The sequence below is a fragment of the Pseudorca crassidens genome, chromosome 2, assembly GCF_039906515.1.
Source record: "Pseudorca crassidens isolate mPseCra1 chromosome 2, mPseCra1.hap1, whole genome shotgun sequence".
NCBI lineage: Eukaryota > Metazoa > Chordata > Mammalia > Artiodactyla > Delphinidae > Pseudorca > Pseudorca crassidens.
The window spans coordinates 88,239,257-88,262,892 of NC_090297.1; the positions used below are offsets into that span (position 1 = coordinate 88,239,257).

Consider the following 23,636-nt stretch of genomic DNA (forward strand, 5'->3'; position numbering starts at 1 on the left):
AGAGAAAAAGGGGAAAAAAATATGTATATCATTTCTCCCAAAGTCCATCTCCTCAATTTGGAATGATTTGTTGTCTATTCAGGTATTCCACAGATGCAGGGTACATCAAGTTGAATGTGGAGATTTAATCTGCTGCTTCTGAGGCTGCTGGGAGAAATTTCCCTTTCTCGTCTTTGTTCACACAGTTCCTGGGGTTCAGCCTTGGATTTGGACCTGCCTCTGCGTGTAGGTCGCCTGAGGGCATTTGTTCTTCGCTCACACAGGACAGCGTTAAAGGAGCAGCTGATTCGGGAGCTGTGGGTCACTCAAGCCGGGGGGAGGGAGGAGTACGCAATGTTGGGCAAGCCTGCGGCAGCAGAGGCCAGCGTGATGTTGCACCAGTCCGATGCGTGCCGTGTGTTCTCCCGGGGAAGTTGTCCCTGGATCACGGGACCCTGGCAGTGGCAGGCTGCACAGGCTCCTGGGAGGGGAGGTGTGGATAGTGACCTGTGCTTGCACACAGGCTTCTTGGTGGCTGCAGCAGCTCCCTTAGCGTCTCATGCCTGTCTCTGGGGTCTGCGCTGATAGCCGCGGCTCGTGCCCATCTCTGGAGCTCCTTTAAGCGGCACTCTTAATCCCCTCTCCTCACGCACCAGGAAACAAAGAGGAAAGAAAAAGTCTCTTGCCTCTTAAGCAGCTCCAGACTTTTTCCGGACTCCCTCCCTGCTAGCTGTGGTGCACTAGCCCCCTTCAGGCTGTCTTCATGCTGCCAGCCCCAATCCTCTCCCTGGGATCCAACTGAAGCCCGAGCCTCAGCTCCCAGCCCCCGTCCATCCTGGTGGGTGAGCAGACAAGTCTCTCGGGCTGGTGAGTGCCGGTCAGCACCGATCCTCTGTGCAGGAATCTCTCTGCTTTGCCCTCAGCACCCCTGTTGCTGTGTTGCCCTCCGTGGCTCTGAAGCTTTCCCCCTCCGCCACCCACAGTCTCCGCCCGCAAAGGGGCTTCCTAGTGTGTGGAAACCTTTCCACCTTCACAGCTCCCTCCCACTGGTGCAGGTCCCGTCCCTATCCTTTTGTCTCTGTTTATTCTTTTTTCTTTTGCCCTACCCAGGTACGTGGCGGGGTTTCTTGCCTTTTGGGAGGTCTGAGGTCTTCTGCCAACGTTCAGTAGGTGTTCTGTAAGAGTTGTTCCACGTGTAGATGTATTTCTGATGTATCTGTGGGGAGGAAGGTGATCTCCGCGTCTTACTCTTCTGCCATCTTGAAGCTCCTCTCCTCATTCTCCTTACGTATATTCTGCCACTGCCTTCTGGACTGCAGAGTTTCCTTTGAAAAATCGGTTGATAACCTATGGGGATTCCTTTGTGTGTTATTTTTTGTTTTTCCCTTTCTGCTTTTAATAGTTTTTCTTTGAATTTAATTTTTGTTAGTTTAATTAGTATGTGTCTTGGTGTGTTTTTCCTAGGGTTTATCCTGTATGGGACTCTCTGTGCTCCCTGGACTTGGGTGGCTATTTCCTTTCCCATGTTAGGGAAGTTTTCAACTATAATCTCTTCAAATATTTTCTCAGACCCTTTCTTTTTCTCTTCTTCTTCTGGGACCCCTCTAGTTCGGATGTTGGTGCATCTAGTGCTGCTCCAGAGGTCTCTGAGATTGTCCTCAATTCTTTTCATCCTTTTTTCTTTATTCTGCTCCTTGCAGGTATTTCCATCATTCTGTCTTCCAGCTCACTTATCCGTTCTTCTGCCTCAGTTATTCTGCTATTGATTCCTTCTAGTGTATTTTTCATTTCAGTCATTGTGTTGTTTATCTCTGTTTGTTCTTTAGTTCTTCTAGATCTTGTTAAACATTTCTTGTATTTTCTCAATCGGTGCCTCCATTCTATTTCCAAGATTCTGGATCATCTTTACTATCATTGCTCTGAATTCTTTTTCAGGTAGATTGCCTATTTTCTCTTCATTTATTTAGTCTTGTAGGTTTCTACCTTGCTCCTTCATCTGTGACATCCTTTTTTCTGTCTCTTTTTTTTTGTTATGAGTGAGATTTTGTTCCTGTCTTACTGATTGTTTGGCCTGAGGCTTCCAACTGTGGAGTTTGTAGGCTATTGTGTAGAGCTAAGTTTTGGTGCTGAGATGAGGAACTTTGTGAGACCTCATTCTGATGACTATTCCCTGGGCTCTGAGGTTCTCTGTTTGTCCAGTGGTTCGGACTCAGAGCTCCCACCACAGGAGCTTCAGCCTGACCCCCGGCTCGTGAACTAAGATCCTGCAAGTTGCGTGGGATGGCAAAAAAAAAAAAAAAAGAACAATAACAAAGTAAAAAAAAAAAATAGATTGGGAAACTGACAGATATGTTAGAAAGAATATAAAAATAAAAATAGAGATGAATCAACAACCGGAAGGTACATCAGTACCACAATAGTAAAAAAGAGGAGGAGGGAAAAGAGAAAAAAATAAATAAAGGAAAAGGCCTTGGCTGTGGAGGGCAGGGCCTAAGCAAGGGCAAGGTTTGGGGGGTGGGTAGGGCCAATGCTCAGGACCCACAGGGCTGGAAAAGGCCCTGGGGGCTGTGGAGGGTGGGGCTTAGGCTCAAGGAACAGAAGGGGCCCAGGTGTGCCCCCCACCCCTGGTCTCAGAGAGCAGGGGACCTCACCTGGGAGGCCAGCAGGCTTCCTGGGCCTCAGTGGGTGGGGCAAACGCCCTCCTCTCCTCTCCTGCTCCTCCGGTCTGGGAGGGCTCCTCCTGCCTGCCTCTCCTGATCTCCCCGGCCTCCCTCCTATGCCCCCAGTGATGGGGGGCAGCCTTGGAGTGCAGGGAACCGGCCTAGGAGCTCAGCAGGCTCCCCAGGCCCGAGTGGGCAGGGTAATTGCCCTCTGCACCTCTCCCACTCCTCCCAGATGCCTCCTCCCACCTGCCTCTCTTGATCTCCCCAGCCTCCTTCTTATGGCCCCAGGACCCACGTGGCCTTGATGGGGCTTTGGAGAGGGGGTACCGGCTTGGGAGCTCAGCAGGCTCCCTGGAGGGCCAGGCGATCGCCCTCCACTCCTCTCCTGCTCTTCCTGGAGAGTCCCTCCTGCCTGATCTCCCTGGCCTCAGGGGCACAGATCCTGTCTGGCCTCCATTTCTGCTCCCCCCTCAGTCCCCCCACATCCTACTCGTTCACTTGGGGGTTCCTCCCATCTCCTTGGGCGTCAGAGTCCCCCACTGGTGGCTGGCAGGTGCCCTAATCGTGGGGAGATGCTAACTCTGTGTCTTCCCACACTGCCATCTTCATCCTATCACTTTTGTTTCTGTGGAGAGAGGAAAAAGAAATCGCAATTTGTAAAAACCTTTTGAAGAACATTTTGATCATGATAGTAACCAATACATCCTTGAAAATCATTTCTAATTATATTAATTTCTCCTACATAACAGAAATTGGGTTCAACATAAGAAATATGTTGACACAAAAGTTTCCAAAAAATTTAAGAGCCTCAAGAAAGGAAACTTGAGCACTTCTGTTGGCTTGGTTCTTAGTGGATGGTGTGTTCTCATAAGGGCCAGGACCATGTCTGTTTTATTCGTCACCTTATCCCCAGCTTCTAGCACAGTACCTGGCAGGTAGTAGCTGCTCCATCAATACCTATTGGCTGAGGAAATAATGAAATCCTGGTCTCTGAAGGAGTTACATAGAGGTTAGGACCACCTGGTGGAGATAGTATTGAAACAGTCATGAGTTAGGCAGCTAATGGGGCCTGATGATACTTATGGTGTCTTCTTACTTTGATTCTATAATTCCTTATTCTACGATAAGTTTAAAAAAACCTCACCATTGACATAGGCTTAAAAGAATGACCATGATAATATAATCAGTTATGCTACTGACTCAGAGTCACACACACAAAGTGTTTTTTTTAAATTAATTAATTAATTAATTTTTTGTTGCCTTGGGTCTTGCTGTGTGTGGGCTTTATCTAGTTGCAGCGAGCGGGGGCTACTCTTTTTTTTTTTTTTTTTTTTTTTGCGGTACGCGGGCCTCTCACTGTTGTGGCCTCTCCAGTTGTGGAGCACAGGCTCTGGACGTGCAGGCTCAGCAGCCATGGCTCACGGGCCCAGCCGCTCCGCAGCATGTGGGATCTTCCCGGACCGGGGCATGAACCCATGTCCCCTGCATCAGCAGGCGGACTCTCAACCACTGCGCCACCAGGGAAGCCCGGGGCTACTCTTTGTTGCAGTGCACAGGCTTCTTGTTGCGGTGGCTTCCCTTGTAGCAGAGCACAGGGTCTAGGCGCATGGGCTTCAGTAGTTGTGGCACGTGGGCTCAGTAGTTGTGGTGCACGGGCTTAGTTGCTCCGCGGCATGTGGGATCTTCCCAGGCCAGGGCTTGAGCCCACATCCCCTGTGTTGGAAGGCAGATTCTTAACCACTGCACCACCAGGGAAGTCCACAAACTGTTAACTGAAGGTTCATCTCAGCCTGGGCTGGAGCTAAGGATGGGGAGCATGGGGACACCTGACAGCTGTTTTTTTTTTTAAGTTAGTTTATATATTTAAAAAAATTTATTTATTTACTTTTGGCTGAACTGGCTCTTTGGTGTGGCGCACGGGCTTCTCTAGTTGCGGTACGTGGACTTAGTTGCAATGAAATGTGGGATCTTAGTTCCCCAACCAGGGATTGAACCCGGGCCCCCCTGCATTGGGAGTGTGGAGTCTTAACCACTAGACCGCCAGGGAAGTCCCTGACAGCTGATATTTTGCAAGTGCTTGTCTAGAACCAGTATTGCCTTAACAATGTTCACAGTGACGGTCATTCTCAAAGGCCCTCGGGGGTTGAACTCTCCATAATTTTCAAGATGCTTGCTCTGATATTTATATATATTTTTACATATGTTTATTTTGATCCTATGATCTATTTTTTAAAAATTTCTTGAGTTAGAATTATCTTTCAACCCCTCCCCCCAATCATGAAAAAGCATTACCTTATTGCCTGGGTTTAAAAATTTTGTATTATATTTGAAACCATAGCATCTTCTGGACAGGGTTTAATTTCAGAGTTTTTGTGGGTACATTTGCTGTATTTTGTATTTCTTGTTGTGTTTCCCTCTCTTACAGCTGGTCTTGGAAGAACAGGGACCTTGATAGCCTGTTATGTCATGAAACACTACAGGTTTACACACGCAGAAATAATTGCTTGGATCAGAATATGCCGGCCCGGCTCTATTATAGGACCCCAGCAGCACTTCCTGGAAGAGTAAGTATAGTGTCTCCATTATCACATGATGTTCTTGTTCCTGATTATTTCTGCCGCTTTTTCCCTGGTTGTGGACTATGTCAAGCCCGTGGTTGTGAAATGGCTGCATTGTTAGAGAAGGCTGTACCTCTAATGGAACGTTGTTGATTTGACAGCTAATGCATTCTAACTTTGTACCTTTTATATTTCTTAGATCAGGTGAGAGTGAGGAGAAAATCACAGAGCCATCTCTGCCTACCTTTTTTCTGTCATTTTCTATGTGTGATCTGGCTACAGTGCAATTTTCTTATGTCAGCCCACTTGGCACTTTTCATTCTTTTTTTTTGTTTGCACATCTAAAAGCAGAATGAGAAAAAACACACTACAGAGGTCAGTCCAGGATTTCGATGACATTGCCGCTCATCTGACAACTAACTAAGCTGCTCATGTAGCTGCAGCTTATGAGTTACCAAGGAAGAAATAAAGAAGACTGGGTTTTAGTCCTGGCTATACCGCTAACTAGCTTTATGACCATTATTTAGAAGAATACTTACAAATTCCTTCCTTCATCTGTTCACGTACTCATTCATTAACTGTTTGTCAAACCCCAGCCCGCAAGGCGGAGAGGTTTAACCTGTAAGAGTACAATCCTTTCTGATTTCCCCTTAAAATTTCAGAAATTACCATTAATTTACCCATTAAGAAAATGAAGAGATGAAATAAGCACTAGCTGCTTTAGGTCCAGCTCTAAAATCAATTGGTGATGTCTTATACTGAAATTTCACTTTTTTCTTTTTATTCTGGTGTGGATCTATATGGAATAGCATTCTTTTCCAGATAATTCCTTTCCCATTTAAATCATTTTATGTCGGTGAGAAACAAATGATCATGAATTTCATAGAAAGATGCTGTAAACAAGCTTTAAGCATCTGAAATGGATAAAAGGATTTGAGCTTACTGAGCAGTTACTTTAATTGTCAATCCCAGAGGGAATAAGTGATAGGAAAAGACATGCTGAAACATGTGCAGTTATACCTTAGCTTAAAAGAATGAGGTGGAAGTGTAATGAATACACAAGGAAAAAATACCCAAGAACAGGATCATTAAGAAGACAAGTTCCTAGGTTTTTGTCCTGTGAGATACAAATAAAATAATTATATTATTTTAGAGCTTTCTTCTTGTCAGATTCTCTGCCAGAGGTTTCCATTATTTTGCATTATGTGTGCCTACAGCATGGGACTTTGTGCTGTGTATCTGCCAGGGGCTTGTTGTACTAATTACTTACTAAAGTTGGATAAATGGCCTTAGGGTTAGAAAACAAAAAACATTCCTAAACCTGGATCTTTAAGCCATCTCTTAAAATCATTGTTTGGAAGAAAGTTCATTCATTAGGTACCTACCGAATACTCACCTTGCCCCTGGCTCTCTGCTAGGTACAGTTCACAAGGTGAGGAGATTTTCCTGAGAACACCGCTGGTCAAATTCACCTAAATGTCTCAGGCCACCAGATGCCACAACCCTCCCAGTTCATGCCTGCATACTCCTCCTTCCTACTCCCTACTCTGCCTTCTCTCTCTTCCATGTCTCAAAATAATAACAGAAGAAATTAGGGTTATGAGGCAAAGGCATTCTAAGTTGAAGGCTTTTTCATTTATAGATACTTAAGCAGCAAAACTTAGGTTATTTACTTAGGTGTGAGTCAATACTGTAGTTTTCTACTATCTGTGAATCTGAGGTGCAGGAATGACTTCCTTATATAACGAGATATTAAAATCAGTTATTACTAATGTTTAGGTCAGAACCTTCCTGAAGGCAGGTTCTCGATCTGAGGCACTATACCTTCTATATTTTGCAGTATTTCCTATAGAGCCATTTCTATGGAGAAATGTCTGCATTACTCATGGGCTTTCACAGGCTTTTCTGATTGCCTCCTTCTAGGTATGGGTCTATGGCCTAATTTACTTTATGCCTCTAAAGTGGCACCAGACGTAGTATTTTGCTTTACTTAATTGTGTACACTTATTTTGTTTTCTCCTTCTCTCCTATTTTCCTTATTCAAGACTATGTCTTTTGCAAATATTTTCTCCCATTCTGAGGGCTGTCTTTTCATGCTTTGCGATGACCTAGAGGGGTGGGATAAGGAGGGTGGGAGGGAGGCTCAAGAGGGAGGGGATGTGGGGACATATGTATGCATATGGCTGATTTGTTGTACAACAGAAACTAACACAGTATTGTGAAGCAATTATACTCCAATAAAGATTTAAAAAAGCCCAACTCACTAAAAAAATAAAAAGAGACTATGTCTTGATGTACCTCATGGCAGAAGACATACTTTACTGTGTTAGTGACATTCATTCTTTCAACAGATGTATGTCAGGTGCACACTCTCTGCCAGGCAATGCTCCTGATCCTGGGGCTGCAACAGTGAATGCAACAGACGAGGTCCTTTCCTCCCAGGGTGTCAGTATCTCTAGTGGAAGGAACACACAATAAACAAGTGTATAAGTTTATATACAAGATGATTTCTGACAGGGACATGACAATAGAGGCCAGCAGCAGGGGAGGGGGATGACTGGGGGGGGGGGGGAAGCCGTTCTGGTTGGTGTGAAATAGTATCTTAATTTGTATTTTCCTGATGACTCATGATCTTGAACACCTTTTATATATGTATCTCCTTTGTGAGGTGTTTGGACCAAGTCTTTACCCAGTAAAAATTTTTTTCTGTGGTAGTTCTTTCTTTTTTAATTAAAAATATTTGTTGAAGTTAATATAAAAACATTATTTTTCACAGTACTATATACAGAGCTGATGTTGTTATTCTACAAATTATTTAATATTAGGGAAAGCAGTTAAGGTTGTATCTGGCAACTTTACAAGAGCACTTTTGCTTTTCGTGAGATTTTTTTTAAATTGAGGCATGATGGACATAAAACATTATATTAGTTTCAGGTGTACAACATAATGATTCAATATTTGTATATATATTTTAGATATGAGTTCTTTGTCAGATGTATGTGCTGTATGTTTTTTAATGAGCAAAATTAAAATTTTTGCTGAAACTGATTTTTAAAAATTAACTTCTTATCCTGCAACCTTACTATTTTCATTCATTAGTTCTGGTAATTTTTTTTTTTTCCTTTTTTCTCGTTGCTAAGATTTCCATTACAGTGTTAGTTAGAAGTGGTGAAAATGGACATCCTTGTCTTGTTCTCAGTCTTAGGGGGAAGGCATTCAGTCTTTCATCGTTAAGTATGACGTTAGCTGTGGGGTTTTCATAGATGACCTTTATCTGAATGAGGAAATTACCTTCTCTTTTTAGTTTGAGAATTTTTATTAATAATGGGTATTGAATTTTGTCAGTTTTTTTCTACATTTATCAAGATAATCATAATCGTCTAATGTGAATTACATTGATTTTTGAATGTGGAGCTATGATGTGCATGATGTGCTATTATTTTTTCATATGGCTGGATTCAATATGCTAATATTTGTTAAGGATTTCTGTGTCTGTATTCATGAAGGACATTGGTATGTAATTTTCTTTTCCTGTAATACTTTGGTTAAGTTTTGGTATCAGGGTTATGCTGGCTTCATAAAACAAGTTGTGAAGCATTTCCTTTTCTATTTTCTACAAAGAATCTGTGTATTAGACAATATTGGATTTGAGGGGGTGGGATGGGAAATTAGGGGACAAGAGAGTCATTTGGAAATAAGGGCCTGGTTGATGTTGGATTACCTGGAAGTGTTGATCGTCTGGTGTGACAAAGGTAGCCCAGGATGTGAGCCATGATGGGTTTTGTTCTGAAAAGCTTTTAGAGCCAGGTGGGTCATCAGTAGAGGCCAGAGGGTACGAGTCCTCTGATGACTTTCTACCCAGCAACTTCTGGGGTATGGTAACCAAGGGGATGAGGGACCACTTGCTTAGGTGGGTAGCAGAGGAGCATGAGGCGCCAAGGTAGTCTCCGCTCCTCTGCAGAGCGGTGCTGTGGTCTGCTGGAGGAGGTGCTGGGTCACAGGGAGCCTGGGGGGCTCTGGTGGTCAAGCACTTCTGTTCAGTTCCTTCCCTGACTTTTTCTAACCATCCTGCTGGGCAAGATAATTTAACATGCCTTTCTCTAACCATTCCAAACATGACCTCAAGCCTTCTTGCAAGCTACATTTTATGCCAGTAATGATTTTTCTCTTACCTTTCTCATGTTGCTCCTATTAGCTGATAAAAGTTTACTTCCTCTGTTACATATAAACCGTGAGAGGGAAAGGGTTCATTTATGGTTCTACTTTCTTTTAACAAGCTCCTAATGATAAAACTTTAAAATAATTTTCCATCTTGAACATTACTGTTACAATTTTCTGTTGGTTTTAAGTTTTTTTCAGTAGTCTTTAATATACCTGTCCATATCATTCTTGTCCCAGATTGCAGGGATGCCTCCTTTTCTCCCTCATTTCCTGCCTTCCTTCCTTCAACAACTATTTGTTGAAAGCCACTGGTAGGCAGTGTTCTTTGCACCTGGTAAGCTGCAGTGAAAGAGTAATTTCTGACCTATAGAGATGGAAGAAAAAGAAAGAGGAGGAGGAGAGGGGGAAGGGGGAGGGGAGGAAGAAGAAGGTGCAGGAGGGTTGATTGGTTGTGTGGTTAATAAACAAATGCATAAATTATATAGTTTCTCTGACCATGATTGGTGTGATGCAGAAAAATGAAGCACAGAAGAATAGGGGAAGGAAGAGAAGGCAGTTTTTTTTTTTTTTTTTTGCGGTACGTGGGCCTCTCACTTTTGTGGCCTCTCCCATTGCGGAGCACAGGCTCCGGATGCACAGGCCCAGCGGCCATGGCTCACAGGCCCAGCCGCTCCGCGGCATGTGGGATCTTCCTGGACCGGGGCACGAACCCGTGTCCCCTGCATCGGCAGGCGGACTCTCAACCACTGCGCCACCAGGGAAGCCTGAGGAGGCAGTTTTAAATAGCGTGGTAGTGGTGGGGCTCATAGAAGACTTTTGAGCAAAGATCTCGAAGAACTGATAGGATAAATCGTGGGTGTTTTGGAGAAGAAGGTTTTCCTCTGAGGGAACAGCTGCTGAGGCTCTGAGTGGGAATGTGCCTGAGGACACCATGGCTGATGGGGAGAGCAAGGGAGGTGAGGCCAAGAGGAAAAAGATCAGATCAGACATCCTTCTAGGCCTTTGTAGGAGTTTGGCTTTTCTTTGCGTGAGATGAAAAGTCAGCAGAGGGTTTTGAGCAGAGGAGTGAAGTGATCCAACTATAATACACACACACACACACACACACACACACACACACTTTTTTAATTAAAATTTTTACTTTGGGATAATTGTAGATTAACATGCAGTTGTAAGAAATGACAGAAAGAACTCTTGTGTACCCTTTACCCACTTTCTCCTAATGCTACCATCTAGCAAAACTATAGTATAATATCACAATCAGGATATTGACATTGATACAGTTAAGATATAACGTTTCCATCACTGCAAGAATCCCTCACATTGCCTTTTTATAGCTACTCTCACTTCCTCCCTGCCCACATCCCCTCCTTGACTCCTGACAACTGCCAATCTGTCCTTCCTTTATATATTTTGTCATTTCAAGAGTGTTATATATATGGAATTATAGAGCATGTAACCTTTCAGGCTTGGTGTTTTTCACTCAGTATAATTCTCTGGAGATTCCTCCAGGGTGTTGCATGTAGCAATAATTGTTCCTTTTTGTGGCTGAGTAGCATTCCAAGGTATGAATGTACTGCTGTTTGTTAACCATTCACCTGTTGAAGGACAGCTGAACTGTTTCCAGTTTTCAGCTATTATGAATAAAGATGCTATAAATGTTCATGTACAGGTTTGTTCAAACATAAGTTTTCATTTCTGTGGGTTAAGTGCCCAAAAGTGCAATTGCTGAATTGTATGGTATGTGTTTAGTTTTATAAGAAATGTCAAACTGTTTTCCAGAGTGGCTGTACCATTTTACATTTTCACCAGCAGTGTTTGAGTGGTAGAGTTTCTCTTCATATTTGCCAGCATTTTTTTTCAGCCATTCTGCTAGGCGTGTAATGATATATCTTTGTGGGTTTGGTTTACATTGAAGTTGTAAGTAATAATGAACAACTTTTCATGTACTTATTTGCCATCCCTATAACTTTTTGATGAAGCATCTGTTCAAATCTTTTGTTTATTCTTTGAGTGATTTGTTTTCTTATTATTGAGTTTTGAGAGTTCTTTAATGTTCTAGATACTAGTCCTTTGTCTGATAAATGGTTTGCAGATATTTTCTCTCAGTCTGTAACTTGTCTTTCATCCTCTTAATAGAATCTTTCACAGAGCAAAAGTTTTAAATTTTGATGAAGTCAAATTTATCAGTTTTTTCCTTTTTTAGATCATGCTTTTAGTATCAGATCTAAGATCTCTTTGCTTAGCCATAGATCCCCATAAGTTTGTGACTCCTTTTGAGTTACTTTTGTGTAAGATGTGTGACTTAGGTCAAGGTTCTTTTTTTTTTTTGCCTATAGCTGTCCAGTTGCTGTGGCAACATTTGTTGAAAAGGTTATTTTTTCTCCATTGAATTACTTTTACATCTCTGTCAACAATTAGATGGGCATATTTCTTTGTTCTTTATTCTGTTCCATTGATGTATTTTTCTATTCTTCCTCCAATACTGTACTCTCTTGATGCTGTACTTATGTAGAGCCTTAACAGAAGAATGACTCCTCCCATTTTTCATTCTTTAACAAAATTGTCTTAGCAATGCCAGTTTATTTTCTTTTCCATATAAATTTTAGAATAATCTTGTCCACATCTACAAAAATATCATTCTGCAATTTTGATGCAAATGTGTTAAATCGCTATATCAGTTTTGGGAGAATTGACATCTTTACTGTTGTTGAGTCTTCTAATCCATAAACACAATATGTCTTTTCATTTATTTATATCTTCTTTGATTTCTTTCATCATCATTGTTTAGCTTTCATCATATAAGTCCTGTTTTGTTAGATTTACACCTAAGTATTTCAAATTTTTTGAGTGATTATAAATGATACTGTTTTTTTAATTTCAGTGTCCATGTATTAATTGCTCATACGTAGAAATACAATTGACTTTCTATCTATACTTATTTTGTACCCTGAAATTTAAGAGAGAGAGAGAAAGAAATGTGTGTGAATTCCTGGGGATTGCTGCATAGACAATCATGTCATCTACAAATAGGGAGAATTTTGTTACCTTTCCAATCTCTATGTCTTTTACTTCCCTTTTTTCCCTTGGTGCACCAGCTAGAACTTGAATAATTGTGGTGAAAATAGACACACTTCCCTTGTTCCCAGGCTTGGTGGGGGAAAATATCCAGGCATTCACCATGAAATATTAATTGGAGGTTTATCAAGTTGAGGAAGTTCCCCTCTATTTCTGTATTTCTGAGAGTTCTTATTATGAGCAGGTGTTGAATTTTGTCAAATGCTTTTTCTGCACTGATTGATATGATCATGTGATTTTCTTCTTTAGCCTGTTAATATGGTGGATTACACTGATTTTTAAAAAAATACTGAATGAGACCTACATCTCTGGAATAAACCCCACTTGATCTTATAATGGGGAGTTTGCAAATAAGATCAAGTAAAAGATCTCAGAGTGAAGAGATTATTCTGGATTATTCTGGTGGGTTCAGTGTAATCACAGGGACACAGGAGGAGTCAACTAGACAAGAAGGTGATGTGGTGATAGAAACAGAGATTGGATTGAAGCTGGAGGACGGGACCATACACCAAGGAGTATGGGCAGCCACTGGTGGCTGAAAAAGGCGAGGAAACAGATTCTCCCTTCCTAGTCTCCAGAACGAACCAACCCTGCCAACAATTTGACTTTAGCTCAGTGAAGCTGATGATGGACTCCTGACCTCCACAACTGTATGAAAGTAAATATGTGTTCTTCTAAGCCACTAAGCTTGTGGTAATTTGTGAGAGCAGCTTTGTTTAGAGAAGAAACTAATACATCGGTGTACATTGTATACATTTGGGTAGATAGTCAGTAAATACGTACAGTAAGATACACAGATCCTAATTTGAACATGTATATTCCAGACTTCTCTTATTCATCATATTTCTACTTTGGAGTATTTGATGTAGTAGAGTTGCATGATTGGCATGTCATTTAAGGAAGATTGGGCTGCAGCAATGTATAAGATGAATAGAATGGAGGGAGATTGTAGTCAGAGAGGCTAAAAAGGAGACTACTACTAAAATCTAGGGGACGGGGACTTGTCAAAGGGGCTGGAAGTTAGACCGAAGAATTAGAGATGGGCACCAGGTCATTTCAAGGAAATATATCTCAGGCTTTGAAGACTGACTAATGATATGAGAAATGAAGAGCATGATGTCAGTGATGACGTAGAAGCATGAATAAGTAACAGGTTCATTAGGAAAGAAAGAGGATTAAAAAGTTTTCTAATAGGTTTTCATCTGTCGAAAATGACTGAACAAGTTAGAGGGATTGCATTCTTTCAGAAGTGAAAAATCCAGTCAGTGCTTTTTAGATAATGTTAATTCTAAATCTGTGACTTTAGGAAAGCTGGTTCGTCACATCGTGCTAGTCCTTGAACACCAAAGTGTACCCAGGTGTTGATTTCTATGCCTTGAAGAAACCTTCCTCTTAATGTCACCAGCAGTAAGAGAGATGTTTATTAAAATCCTTGTGAGCTGATGAATTTATGTATTGGCTGATCAAGACATCCCTTTTGTAACGGACTGAAATTTTATATTTACATTTTTTCTAGGATATAAATAAAGCTATTTGCAAAACAACCATCAGGTGTTTTTCTTCTACTTGAAGTTCATATTCTTAAGCTAAAAATACCATTCTGCACCCAAAATATGTCTTCTACCAAATATCCTCAAAGTTCTTAAAATGCTGCACAACCATGTCTCTTTTATTACTGAGACAAGTCTAAACTCATCCTTCTCAGAGAGAGCCTGTAGAATATATATAGTATATAGACGGGATCAGGCTGCTTTTTTTTTTTTTTTTTTGGTGGTATGCGGGCCTCTCACTGTTGTGGCCTCTCCCGTTGCGGAGCACAGGCTCCGGACGCCCAGGCTCAGCGGCCATGGCTTATGGGCCTAGCCGCTCCACGGCATGTGGGATCTTCCTGGACCGGGGCACGAACCTGTGTCCCTGGCATCGGCAGGCAGACTCTCAACCACTGTGCCACCAGGGAAGCCCCAGGCTGCTTTTATGATTTGTTTTGTTGAATATTCACTGTGTGATACTATGCTGACCTCTGGATCATGATCCATTGAAGCTTTCATTCATTAGAAAGGGATCCTTGAGGGACAGGTATGCAGTTCCCACGGGGACTTTCAGCTCACAGAGATCCTTTACTTACGGGAACTGATATGATGTTGTTATTGTTTTTATTTTTTAAAATCCTCCTGAGGCAGTAAGAACTCAGAGCTTAAATCTGGATTCTGCAGGGAGTTCCGTATTTGCAAAGTAGAGCTTTCACTTTGAAGTTATCATTAAGAAAGCAATGTTGTGGCTGAACTCTTTTGTTCCTAAACCCATAAATCAGAAATTGCCCCATTCTGCTTTATTATCGTAGATATTTTCATCAACTTCCAGTAAGTTGGATATTTTTCAGCATTATAATTTAGTTATAAGCCTTCGGTTATCTGCAGTACTTCTCAGCTATTAAAGTGTGTAACATTCATTTGGGGATTTTGTGAAATGCACTTTCCAACAAGCTCCCAGGTGATAACTATGCTACTGGTCCACCAACCACATTGTGTAACAAGAGTCTGTGGCTCATTTTTACTTGTAGGTATCAGCTTATACAACATTTAGTTTGGTGCTTATGGCATTTGGTTAGTTTCACAATTGGATTGAACAACAATAGAAATTAATAGTTCAACCACTGGTTTTTATTTCAGGAAATTACTAAAAATAAGATGAAGAAAACCTGTTCAAGAAAATGGAAAAGTGCTTAAAAATGTCTAACAATAACTGCTTGGGTTTTAAATTATAATTTATTTATAGTATTTTTTTAAGATACATGGGCTAGGTCAAGAAATATGGATTAAATTTTTTTAATAATCTTTTTTGAAGATTTAAGAACTTGTCTTTCCTAAAATACAGTACTTAAATTTTGAAATATTGTGAACAAAAGAACTTAATAATAGACAATATTGTGATTTGTTTATTAAACTAACAAGCACATTGCATAGGTTTGAGTTTGCACTGTTTATTTGACAGTCATATTTTTGCAGTTACAGTTATATTGCTTTTCAGTATTTACTGTTGCATCATTTGATCCATTTATTGACTCTCAGTTGGCATTGAATCTATTGGCTAAGGAAAAATAAAATTCTAATATGGGTCTAAGTAAAAAGGATAAGGTATATGTAAGAATTTTTGGCAACGATGGCATCAGAAATTTATCTTGAAATACTCATATCAGTTACTGAAGATAGAAGATTGAATGGTTTTTGTTTTGTTTCCTTTTTTTTTCTTATTAAAATGTTTTATTTGTTGACTGAATAATGCTAGTTCTATGTTTCCTGTGTAAAAGGGTTAGAGTTGGAAAAACAAAATGTAAGCCATAAAGCATTAGGTTTACTTATAAAGTTTGTACTTTGGTATGATACCAGTGATCTAGGTCCTAATTGTGGGGTTCTATCCCTAAATGAGAATTAGCTAGTTGAATCTTTTTGGGAATTCCCTAAGTCATTTTTTTCTCTCCTTGTGTATTTCAGAATCAAGAACTTTTCCCTACACCCTCATAAATTCTTTCTAAGCATCTTCCTATTAAATCTTCCATTCTTACTCTCCAAAGTAAGAGTAGAACTCCTTGAATACCTGTCTCCTTCCCACCCCCTGAATCTTGGGTACTGCTGTCTAGTCTGTCTTCCTTTGATATCAGGTTAGACCATTTCATTAGTCCAATTCTTTAAACCAGGAACTACTCTGTTTCCGAAAGAGCCCTGGGGCAGTGGAAGGAGGCACACAGGGCAGATTGGTGTTCAAGTCACAGCTAGAGGAGGCCTAGGTTGAGCTAGAGAGTTGGTTGGGTTTCTATATGAAATGACCAAATGGTGGCTTTGGATGGACACTGGGGTCAGGATTAGGTCATACTAGAAAAAATATGCGTTGAGGATGGAAGAAGTGATGAAGAGGAAGAGTTAGGATGGTGTGGAGATGGGATTCGGTTACAGTCAGGAAAGTGAGAGAGAAGAGATCAGCCACAAACAGAAGCTGCTGCACTGTGGCTGCCACTGTGTTCTGAATTCAAAACCAGGAATATTTGTAACAATGCAACTGACCTGACTTTCTTTAGAGGAATTTTAAAAGCAGTTTTTGTTTTTTTTTAAAGACTCATGAAGGTTTTATATCAGAATTAGCTATGACTTGGCTCGTAATGAGGCGAAGTTAATTAGTTCTTTCCTTATGTCCCAGGCTTGGCTAGCCCAAACCTGACTAACCTAGGGCCAGGACATGGCCAAAAATAATGACCCTAGCACTGGTTACTTTTCTCAACAAGACTCCGTTCAAAGTTACTTCAAAGCACTTGTTCTTTTTTGGTAGAGGTTCAGTTATGTCACGCTCTCTTAGAAAATGCACTACTTTACTGGGGGATTTACTTTGAGTTGGTGTGTTAGCTTCACAGGATTTGATTTTTAAATGCTGAATACTTAAAAATACATGTTTTACTTCTTCTGTTTGAGATGAGGCTTTTAAGGAGTAATAGGCACCACAATAAAAGCTAACGTGGTTTCCACTGTCATTAAAAAAGATATTTGCGTGAAGTGCTGCTTTTTCTTAAGGAGCACTTGAGTACAGCATCGCTCAGCAACACATAAATCAACTTTGACACCTTATCATCTGTATATTCAGGTTTAAATGAAGTCTTTCCAGTGATGGGACAGATTGAGTCTTTTAAACTGAACAAGTGAAAGGTGTCATGTTGTCATCTTCATCTTTAGGTTGGCAGCAAGTTTATAACATTTTGGAATTAGAATTTTTTTCAATTTGTCCTCTTGGGCCTCCAGCTTCTCAGCTTCTGTTCCCTCTTCATGTTTTTTATACCTAAATATCCTTACAGGGTCTTCTCTTCAGTTCTGAGATCTAAGGTAAGCCCCTTAGCATGGTGCGCAGAGCTTGCTAGGAGCTGCTTCCCTTCTCCTCTTCTCTGAAGCAGAAGGGCTTCAGCCAAGCCAAACAACAGTTTTCCATACATGCTGCGTTCTTTGATATCACTGTTTCTTCAAGCCCACATTGTTTTTTTTTGTTGGGGAATACTCTTGCTGACTAAGCCCTGCTCATCTTTCTAGATAATGTCTGGATTCTCAGACAACTTCAGTCTGATTCTTTCAGTTTGAGTTAAGGGCCCCTTCTCCTAGGCAAGCAAATCTTGGTCATAGCGCTTTAATATTGGATTTCAGTTGTTTACTTTTCTCATACTAACCTCGGAATTTCTTTTTTTTTAATTTATTTTTATTTTATTTATTTATTTTTTATTCATTTATTTATTTTTGGCTGCATTGGGTCTTCGTTTCTGCTCGTGGGCTTTCTCTAGTTGCAGCGAGTGGGGGCTGCTCTTCATTGCGGTGCGTGGGCTTCTCATTGTGGTGGCTTCTCTTGTTGCAGAGCACAGGCCCTAGGCACATGGGCTTCAGTAGTTGTGGCTCGTGGGCTCTAGAGCACAGGCTCAGTAGTTGTGGTGCACAGGCTTAGTTGCTCCACGGCATGTGGAACCTTCCTGGACCAGGGATCGAACCTGTGTCCCCTGCACTGGCAGGTGGATTCTTAACCACTGCGCCACCAGGGAAGTCCTGGGAATTTCTTGAGGGACAGGAATTCTGTCTTATCTGTTTATCCCTGTCCTTTCTGGGTGTTTCATGTAGCTGATTTTTTCATTATCTGTGACAGGGCTGAGTTTTCTTTCCTTGTGAAGAAGTAGTTCTTTATTACTGGGGGGTTTTGACCAGAGGCCCAAGACCTCTATTATTTATAAATTTAACAGTTGTTTTTTTGAAGTATCCATACTGTGCCAAGGGCTGTGCTTTTGTTTACTACTACTGGAGGGATATAGATTCAAGCATCATATAAAAGGTTATGCTAGATGTAACAGTAAGTGAAAAAAGTTTGGAGGAGCAAAAAATTAAAGCAAGAATTTTTGAAGATACAAAGTATCAGGAAGGCTATTCCATGGTTTTATGAAGATTTCCACAAGGGGAGAAAAAGTTAAGAAGAGTTCGTTTTGAATACATATTTTTACAACTGGTATAGAAAAATTACCTCATCAATTTATGTATCCTAAGCTCAGGAAACACTCCTCAGTAGTTTGCTTCCAAGAAGCAAAAAAAATCTGCCATGATAGAAGGTAGATACTGCCATACTCCTTAGTGAATTGGTGTGTGTGGATTTCTGGAATTTTAATTTTATTCATATATTTAAAAAATTCACCAAATTTTTATTTTAAAATTTAATGTATTTAGAAACATTCTTTAATCTAGTTTCAATTTTAGAACAATGTTAGGAATGAAAAGTCAGTCTTGTATGTGGACAGCATTTTATATCTATAGTGGCTATCTATATCTGTATCATATCTATCTCTACATCTATATCTATATATCTGTATCCATACAGGCTGTCTCAGAAATTATATCTAAAGGTATTTCTTTTTCTCTTTTGCTTTATTTGGAAAATATTGAAAAATGAGCAAAAAGTAAAAGAAAAACAAAATTTCTTATTTGAAAGTAGGGTAGGATATTATATTTAAAATAAAGAAAACCCCTCAACCATTCATTTCTACCCTATGCTGTTAACATTTGGGCACTTCTTCTCCTGACTTCTGAAGATGCTCTTGTTAACACAGTGTAGTCATGTGCTGCATGCTATCTTTTATGATAGCAACTTTAAAGGTTCCTTTTCAGAATTACTCTATCTTTGTTCTGCTTTGAGCTATATTTGTATTTATTTATTTTCAGATCATTTATTTTTTACAAAAGCAAACAAAGCACATTGTTTTTAAAAAGAGTAAAAAAGTGTAGACATTATGTAGTAGAAAGCAAAATTTTCCTTTGTCACTGTTCTTCAGGGTAACTCATTAATATTTTGGCATATAATCTTCTAAATAACTGTGAACTGTGAATTGTAACCTTTTTCCCTTTTGTTTTTGTTTTTTAATAACAGGGTCACACTTTCCACACTCTGTCACTTATATTATTCATTCACTAATGCTTTATTTCATAGCTACTCTTCCCTGTCACCACATGTGAGTCCATCCCAGGCTTTTTACTGACTACATAATATTTCACGGAATAGATCTACTGTAATTTAATAAGCTGTTGTCCATTAGGGTGTCTCCATTATTTTGCTATTAGAAATAACATTGTAACAAGTGTTTGTATCTTGTACACAAGCGTGTATTTCTGTAGTGTAATACCTAGATATGGATTTGCTTGGTTGGAGGGATTGCATATGTAAAGTTTTGCTGTAATTTAAAGGATAAACTCTTCTTCAAGACTTTCAACAATTTTTAACTGTAAACAATAAAGTTCTGATTTGAGAATAAACATGGTTTAAAAGGAAAGACGGATTCCTGTTTAAAAGGAAAGATGGATTCCTTTCCTGAGGGCTCAATGAGACAGTACATTTCAGGGAGGGTTATTTGTTTTTCTCCTCATGTTTTAACCTGGATTTTCTGTGATATGTAGAACCTTTGAGAGAAAGTATTACTCGGTGTCCCTGCTGCTTTACAAAAGAAATCTATGTTCTTATTGGTGGCATCTCCCTGATAATGCTATTATTTCATTGCATGTTGGTATTCCTTGTGATGAACAATAATGTTTTTGGTTGAATTCTAATCTGTACAGTATGGTATAGTACAGAACAAAAACTGTTCTGTGGGGTAATTTATCTTAAAAGAAATACATGAAGGTGACTCGATCAATAAAAATAGTAGCCCCAGATTGTCATTTTACTTACACATTTAAGTTCTTTTCTTATAACCTTGAAAACAGTTGTAAATATGTCTTGTTTGAATAAAGGAAAGCTTATAGATGAACGTCAAATACATTTTCTTTTTCCAAAAGGATCATCTAATTGAGGCTATAAACCTTATTTTTAGGTTATAAGAGTGGGTTTGTAAAGTTATATGTTCATGGCTTTTCATGATACCACATACAATTAGGTGTTTGGTACTTTTTTAAGGTACTATCTCCATCTAACTTAAGTTTATTCACCACATCTTTGAGTCCATTTCACTCCAGCTATTTTTACAGATGTATCAAATTGCTATTTGAGAACTATGTTACAGATTTCAAATTCATGTTTAAAAGACAAATTGGCTCACTGTCTTTATGGCTGTGGAATTTGTCTTAAACACTGGGAACCTTAATAGTCAACCCATGTAGGGCTATATAGACATATATTGGAAGAAGCGTTTTGTATTTAATATATAACTTTATTTATTTTTTGAATTTTATTTTATTTTCTTATACAGCAGGTTCTTATTAGTTATCCATTTTATAATCCCAATCGCCCAATTCAGCACACCACCATCCCCACCCCCCTGCGGCTTTCCCCCCTTGGTTGTTCTCTACATCTGTGTCTCAATTTCTGCCCTGCAAACCAGTTCATCTGTACAACTTTAAATAATTTGTTTTGGCATTCAGAAAATGACTTTATTTTTCTTTAAGACTTCATAATCTTTCTAGTCTGATCTGCAAATGTCTATCTGCTAATCTTTTTGTCTATAAGATATACTTTTGAGGAGGTGATACTCATTTATTTCAAAGATTATTTTGTTTTTTTCTCCTTTTTACAGGAAACAGGCATCGTTGTGGGTCCAAGGAGACATTTTCCGATCCAAACTGAAAAATAGACCATCCAGTGAAGGAAGTATTAATAAAATTCTTTCTAGCTTGGATGATATGTCTATTGGTGGAAACTTATCTAAAATACAAAACGTGGAGAGATTTGGAGAGGTGAGTTTTTTCCAGGAAGATTTTCGTGTCTCCTTAAGACTAACGTTCTGCATTTCTTTGTTTCCCAATTGAACACATATAACATAGCCACATCTCTTCTCTGAATGCTGCAGTACTAAATTTTTAGGCATGGAGTCAACACCTATAAAGCAATAATAAAAGCAAAGAAAGCAATTATCCTTAAAAAGAAAAAAGCTGTAATTTAAGGAGTACAATTATAAAGGAGTCTACTCTGGTTTGGAAAATACTTACAAAAAAGAAATAGAAAAGCAAACTTTCTCTTTTAAAATGGAAATAGATATCAACACGAAAAATCTTAATGGGACAGTTGGATATTACATACCACAAGTGGTACATTGAAGCCTCAAATTCATGATTTCTAAAGTAAGTCCAGAGTTGAAAACATAATCAGGGGCAACTTTTTTTTTTTTAATTGAGACTCCATTATAAACAAACCACTTTAAACAATTGACATACATCGTCTGATTTAATCTCCATAACTACCTGGTGAGTTAGTCAATATTATCTCTATTTTATAATAAGGAAATTGAATATTAGAGAAGTTCTCAGTGTCAGAAACATGATTCAGTCCAGGTCTATCTGATTTCAAACCCATATTTTTTTCTATTATACTTGCTACCTCAATAAAAATGATAGTGATTCACTAAGAATTAAGATCATGGGCATTTTTGGAGGTAGAAGCAACCTTGAAATAATTTGTTCTAGTTTCCTCTCTTGTGTGGATCAGAAACCCGGGTCGCACAAAATTTTTTACTTGCCCAAGATTACAGAGTTTTCAAGTAGTGGGGCCACCTTAAGAGCTGGTAGTCTGACTCCTAGTTTAGCTCTGTCTACCACAGTATGCCTGAGGTGAAGCTAAGCACCTAGTTTATATTTGTATTTTTATGTCACTAAAGGGGCAAAAAAGCTATTAAAATATTTAAGTAGCCAGTGTAGGTTTACATTCAATTAGGCAGTGACCCATTAGACATGGACAAGGACCTTGCACAAGCTTAGCCCTCAAGGATGGAAAGAATGCATCATAGCTCTGTTAGGTCAACAGTTGGCATCCCAAACAGATTTTTTTTCACCAGGAAAGATAACAAGCGTGCTCGGAGATAGGGAGTGTTTTCTTCAAGAGGAAGGATGGGGACTGCTGGAGGAACTGAGTTTTCAACCCTGTGGTATGTTCTCCAGGACAGCCACTGATGAAGTGGCTAAGTTTACTGGTTTGAGTCATCTGTCCTGACCAAGCATAAATCTTATTAGCCAAGGTCGTGTTGATGTTCAGAGCCCTTGTAGACCTTTTCTTGTCTCTGTGTTATGGTTTGGCCTTTTCAAAGCAAACAAAAAGGATCTGGACTGACATTTTAATGAGATAATGTAGCTAAACAAGAACACTTTGTTGCTCTGGTCAGCATTTCCTCCCCAGGTTTGAGTTCAAGTAAATAAGGCTTTTGAGTTATGACCTCTGAAGAGGCACATATGAAACCCATCCATCTGAGAAATATATTTATCTTGCAGGAACATAATGCTTTTTATATCATAATCTGTATTAAATTAACATCTGGTAGTTGGAACATTTCATTCTCATACTTTTTTAGATCCCAGTTTGTTGAACTTGGGACTGAATAACATTTATTTATCACTGGAAGGGTGATGAATGCAATATGATTGAAATTTAAAATAAGTCAGTTTGAAATATGAGCATATATTCAGATGTTGGCTGTTTTTCCTCGTTCCTATTTCCCACCCCCCAAATTAATTACTTAGCTCTCATTCAGAAGTGCTATTATTTTTGAAATTAGAGGACAGAAATGAAAGAGTTCAGAAATACTAGAGAATGATGGTGTGGTTAAGATTGTAGACAGTGACATATCTATGGGTTTTGGACGACTTTATAGTTAGGTGATGCTTTGTGCAAGTACCTCTTCTGATTCTGAGCCTTTTTATTGCTATGCTTATCTGGTGCTGTCTCCATGAATATGGGGAGTTAGTTTACTCAAGTGAGTATAACAGAGTTAGTGACTCCTTTATCATTCTTGTGAATTCCAGTTGGGAAAATACGTCAAGAATGCTGCAAGGGTTTTAATGTTTCAAGTTCTATACCAATGTTCAGGATAGAAGCCCATGGAAATCCTGGATTTATTTAGTTTATATACAGAGAAAGTGCAAAAAGCCAGTGTTCTTCTAGAGGTAGTTTTTTTTTTTTTTTTAAGTCAAAAGCAGAGATAGCAAATTAGTTTTTGATTTCTATGCCTATAGGAATTTTCCTGTGATTGGTTATTAGGAAGCTTGGGAAGCTCCGTAGTTACCTGATTTGGGGAGCTTGAATGTATAGTTTTTCAGTGCTTACGGGGTGGGTAAAAGGAAAATAATCAAAAGTACGAACCAGAATGATTCAGGCCATAGTAATGGAGTAGGTTGTGGCTGTAATGAATTCTCTTCGCCCACTTAGAGTTATGAGAAAT

General features: G+C 39.5%; 1 protein-coding gene across 6 annotated transcripts in view; it reads left to right on the forward strand.

Moving 5' to 3' along the window:
• The window catches only part of CDC14A (cell division cycle 14A), a 184,150-nt gene that overhangs the window by 126,214 nt on the left and 34,300 nt on the right, over window positions 1-23,636 (forward strand). For all 6 annotated transcript variants that reach the window (XM_067727043.1, XM_067727039.1, XM_067727040.1 and 3 more), the window contains 2 exons: window positions 5,068-5,206; window positions 21,006-21,165. In XM_067727043.1, the coding sequence (XP_067583144.1) occupies window positions 5,068-5,206; window positions 21,006-21,165 (299 nt within the window). The remainder of the gene's footprint in view (window positions 1-5,067; window positions 5,207-21,005; window positions 21,166-23,636) is intronic.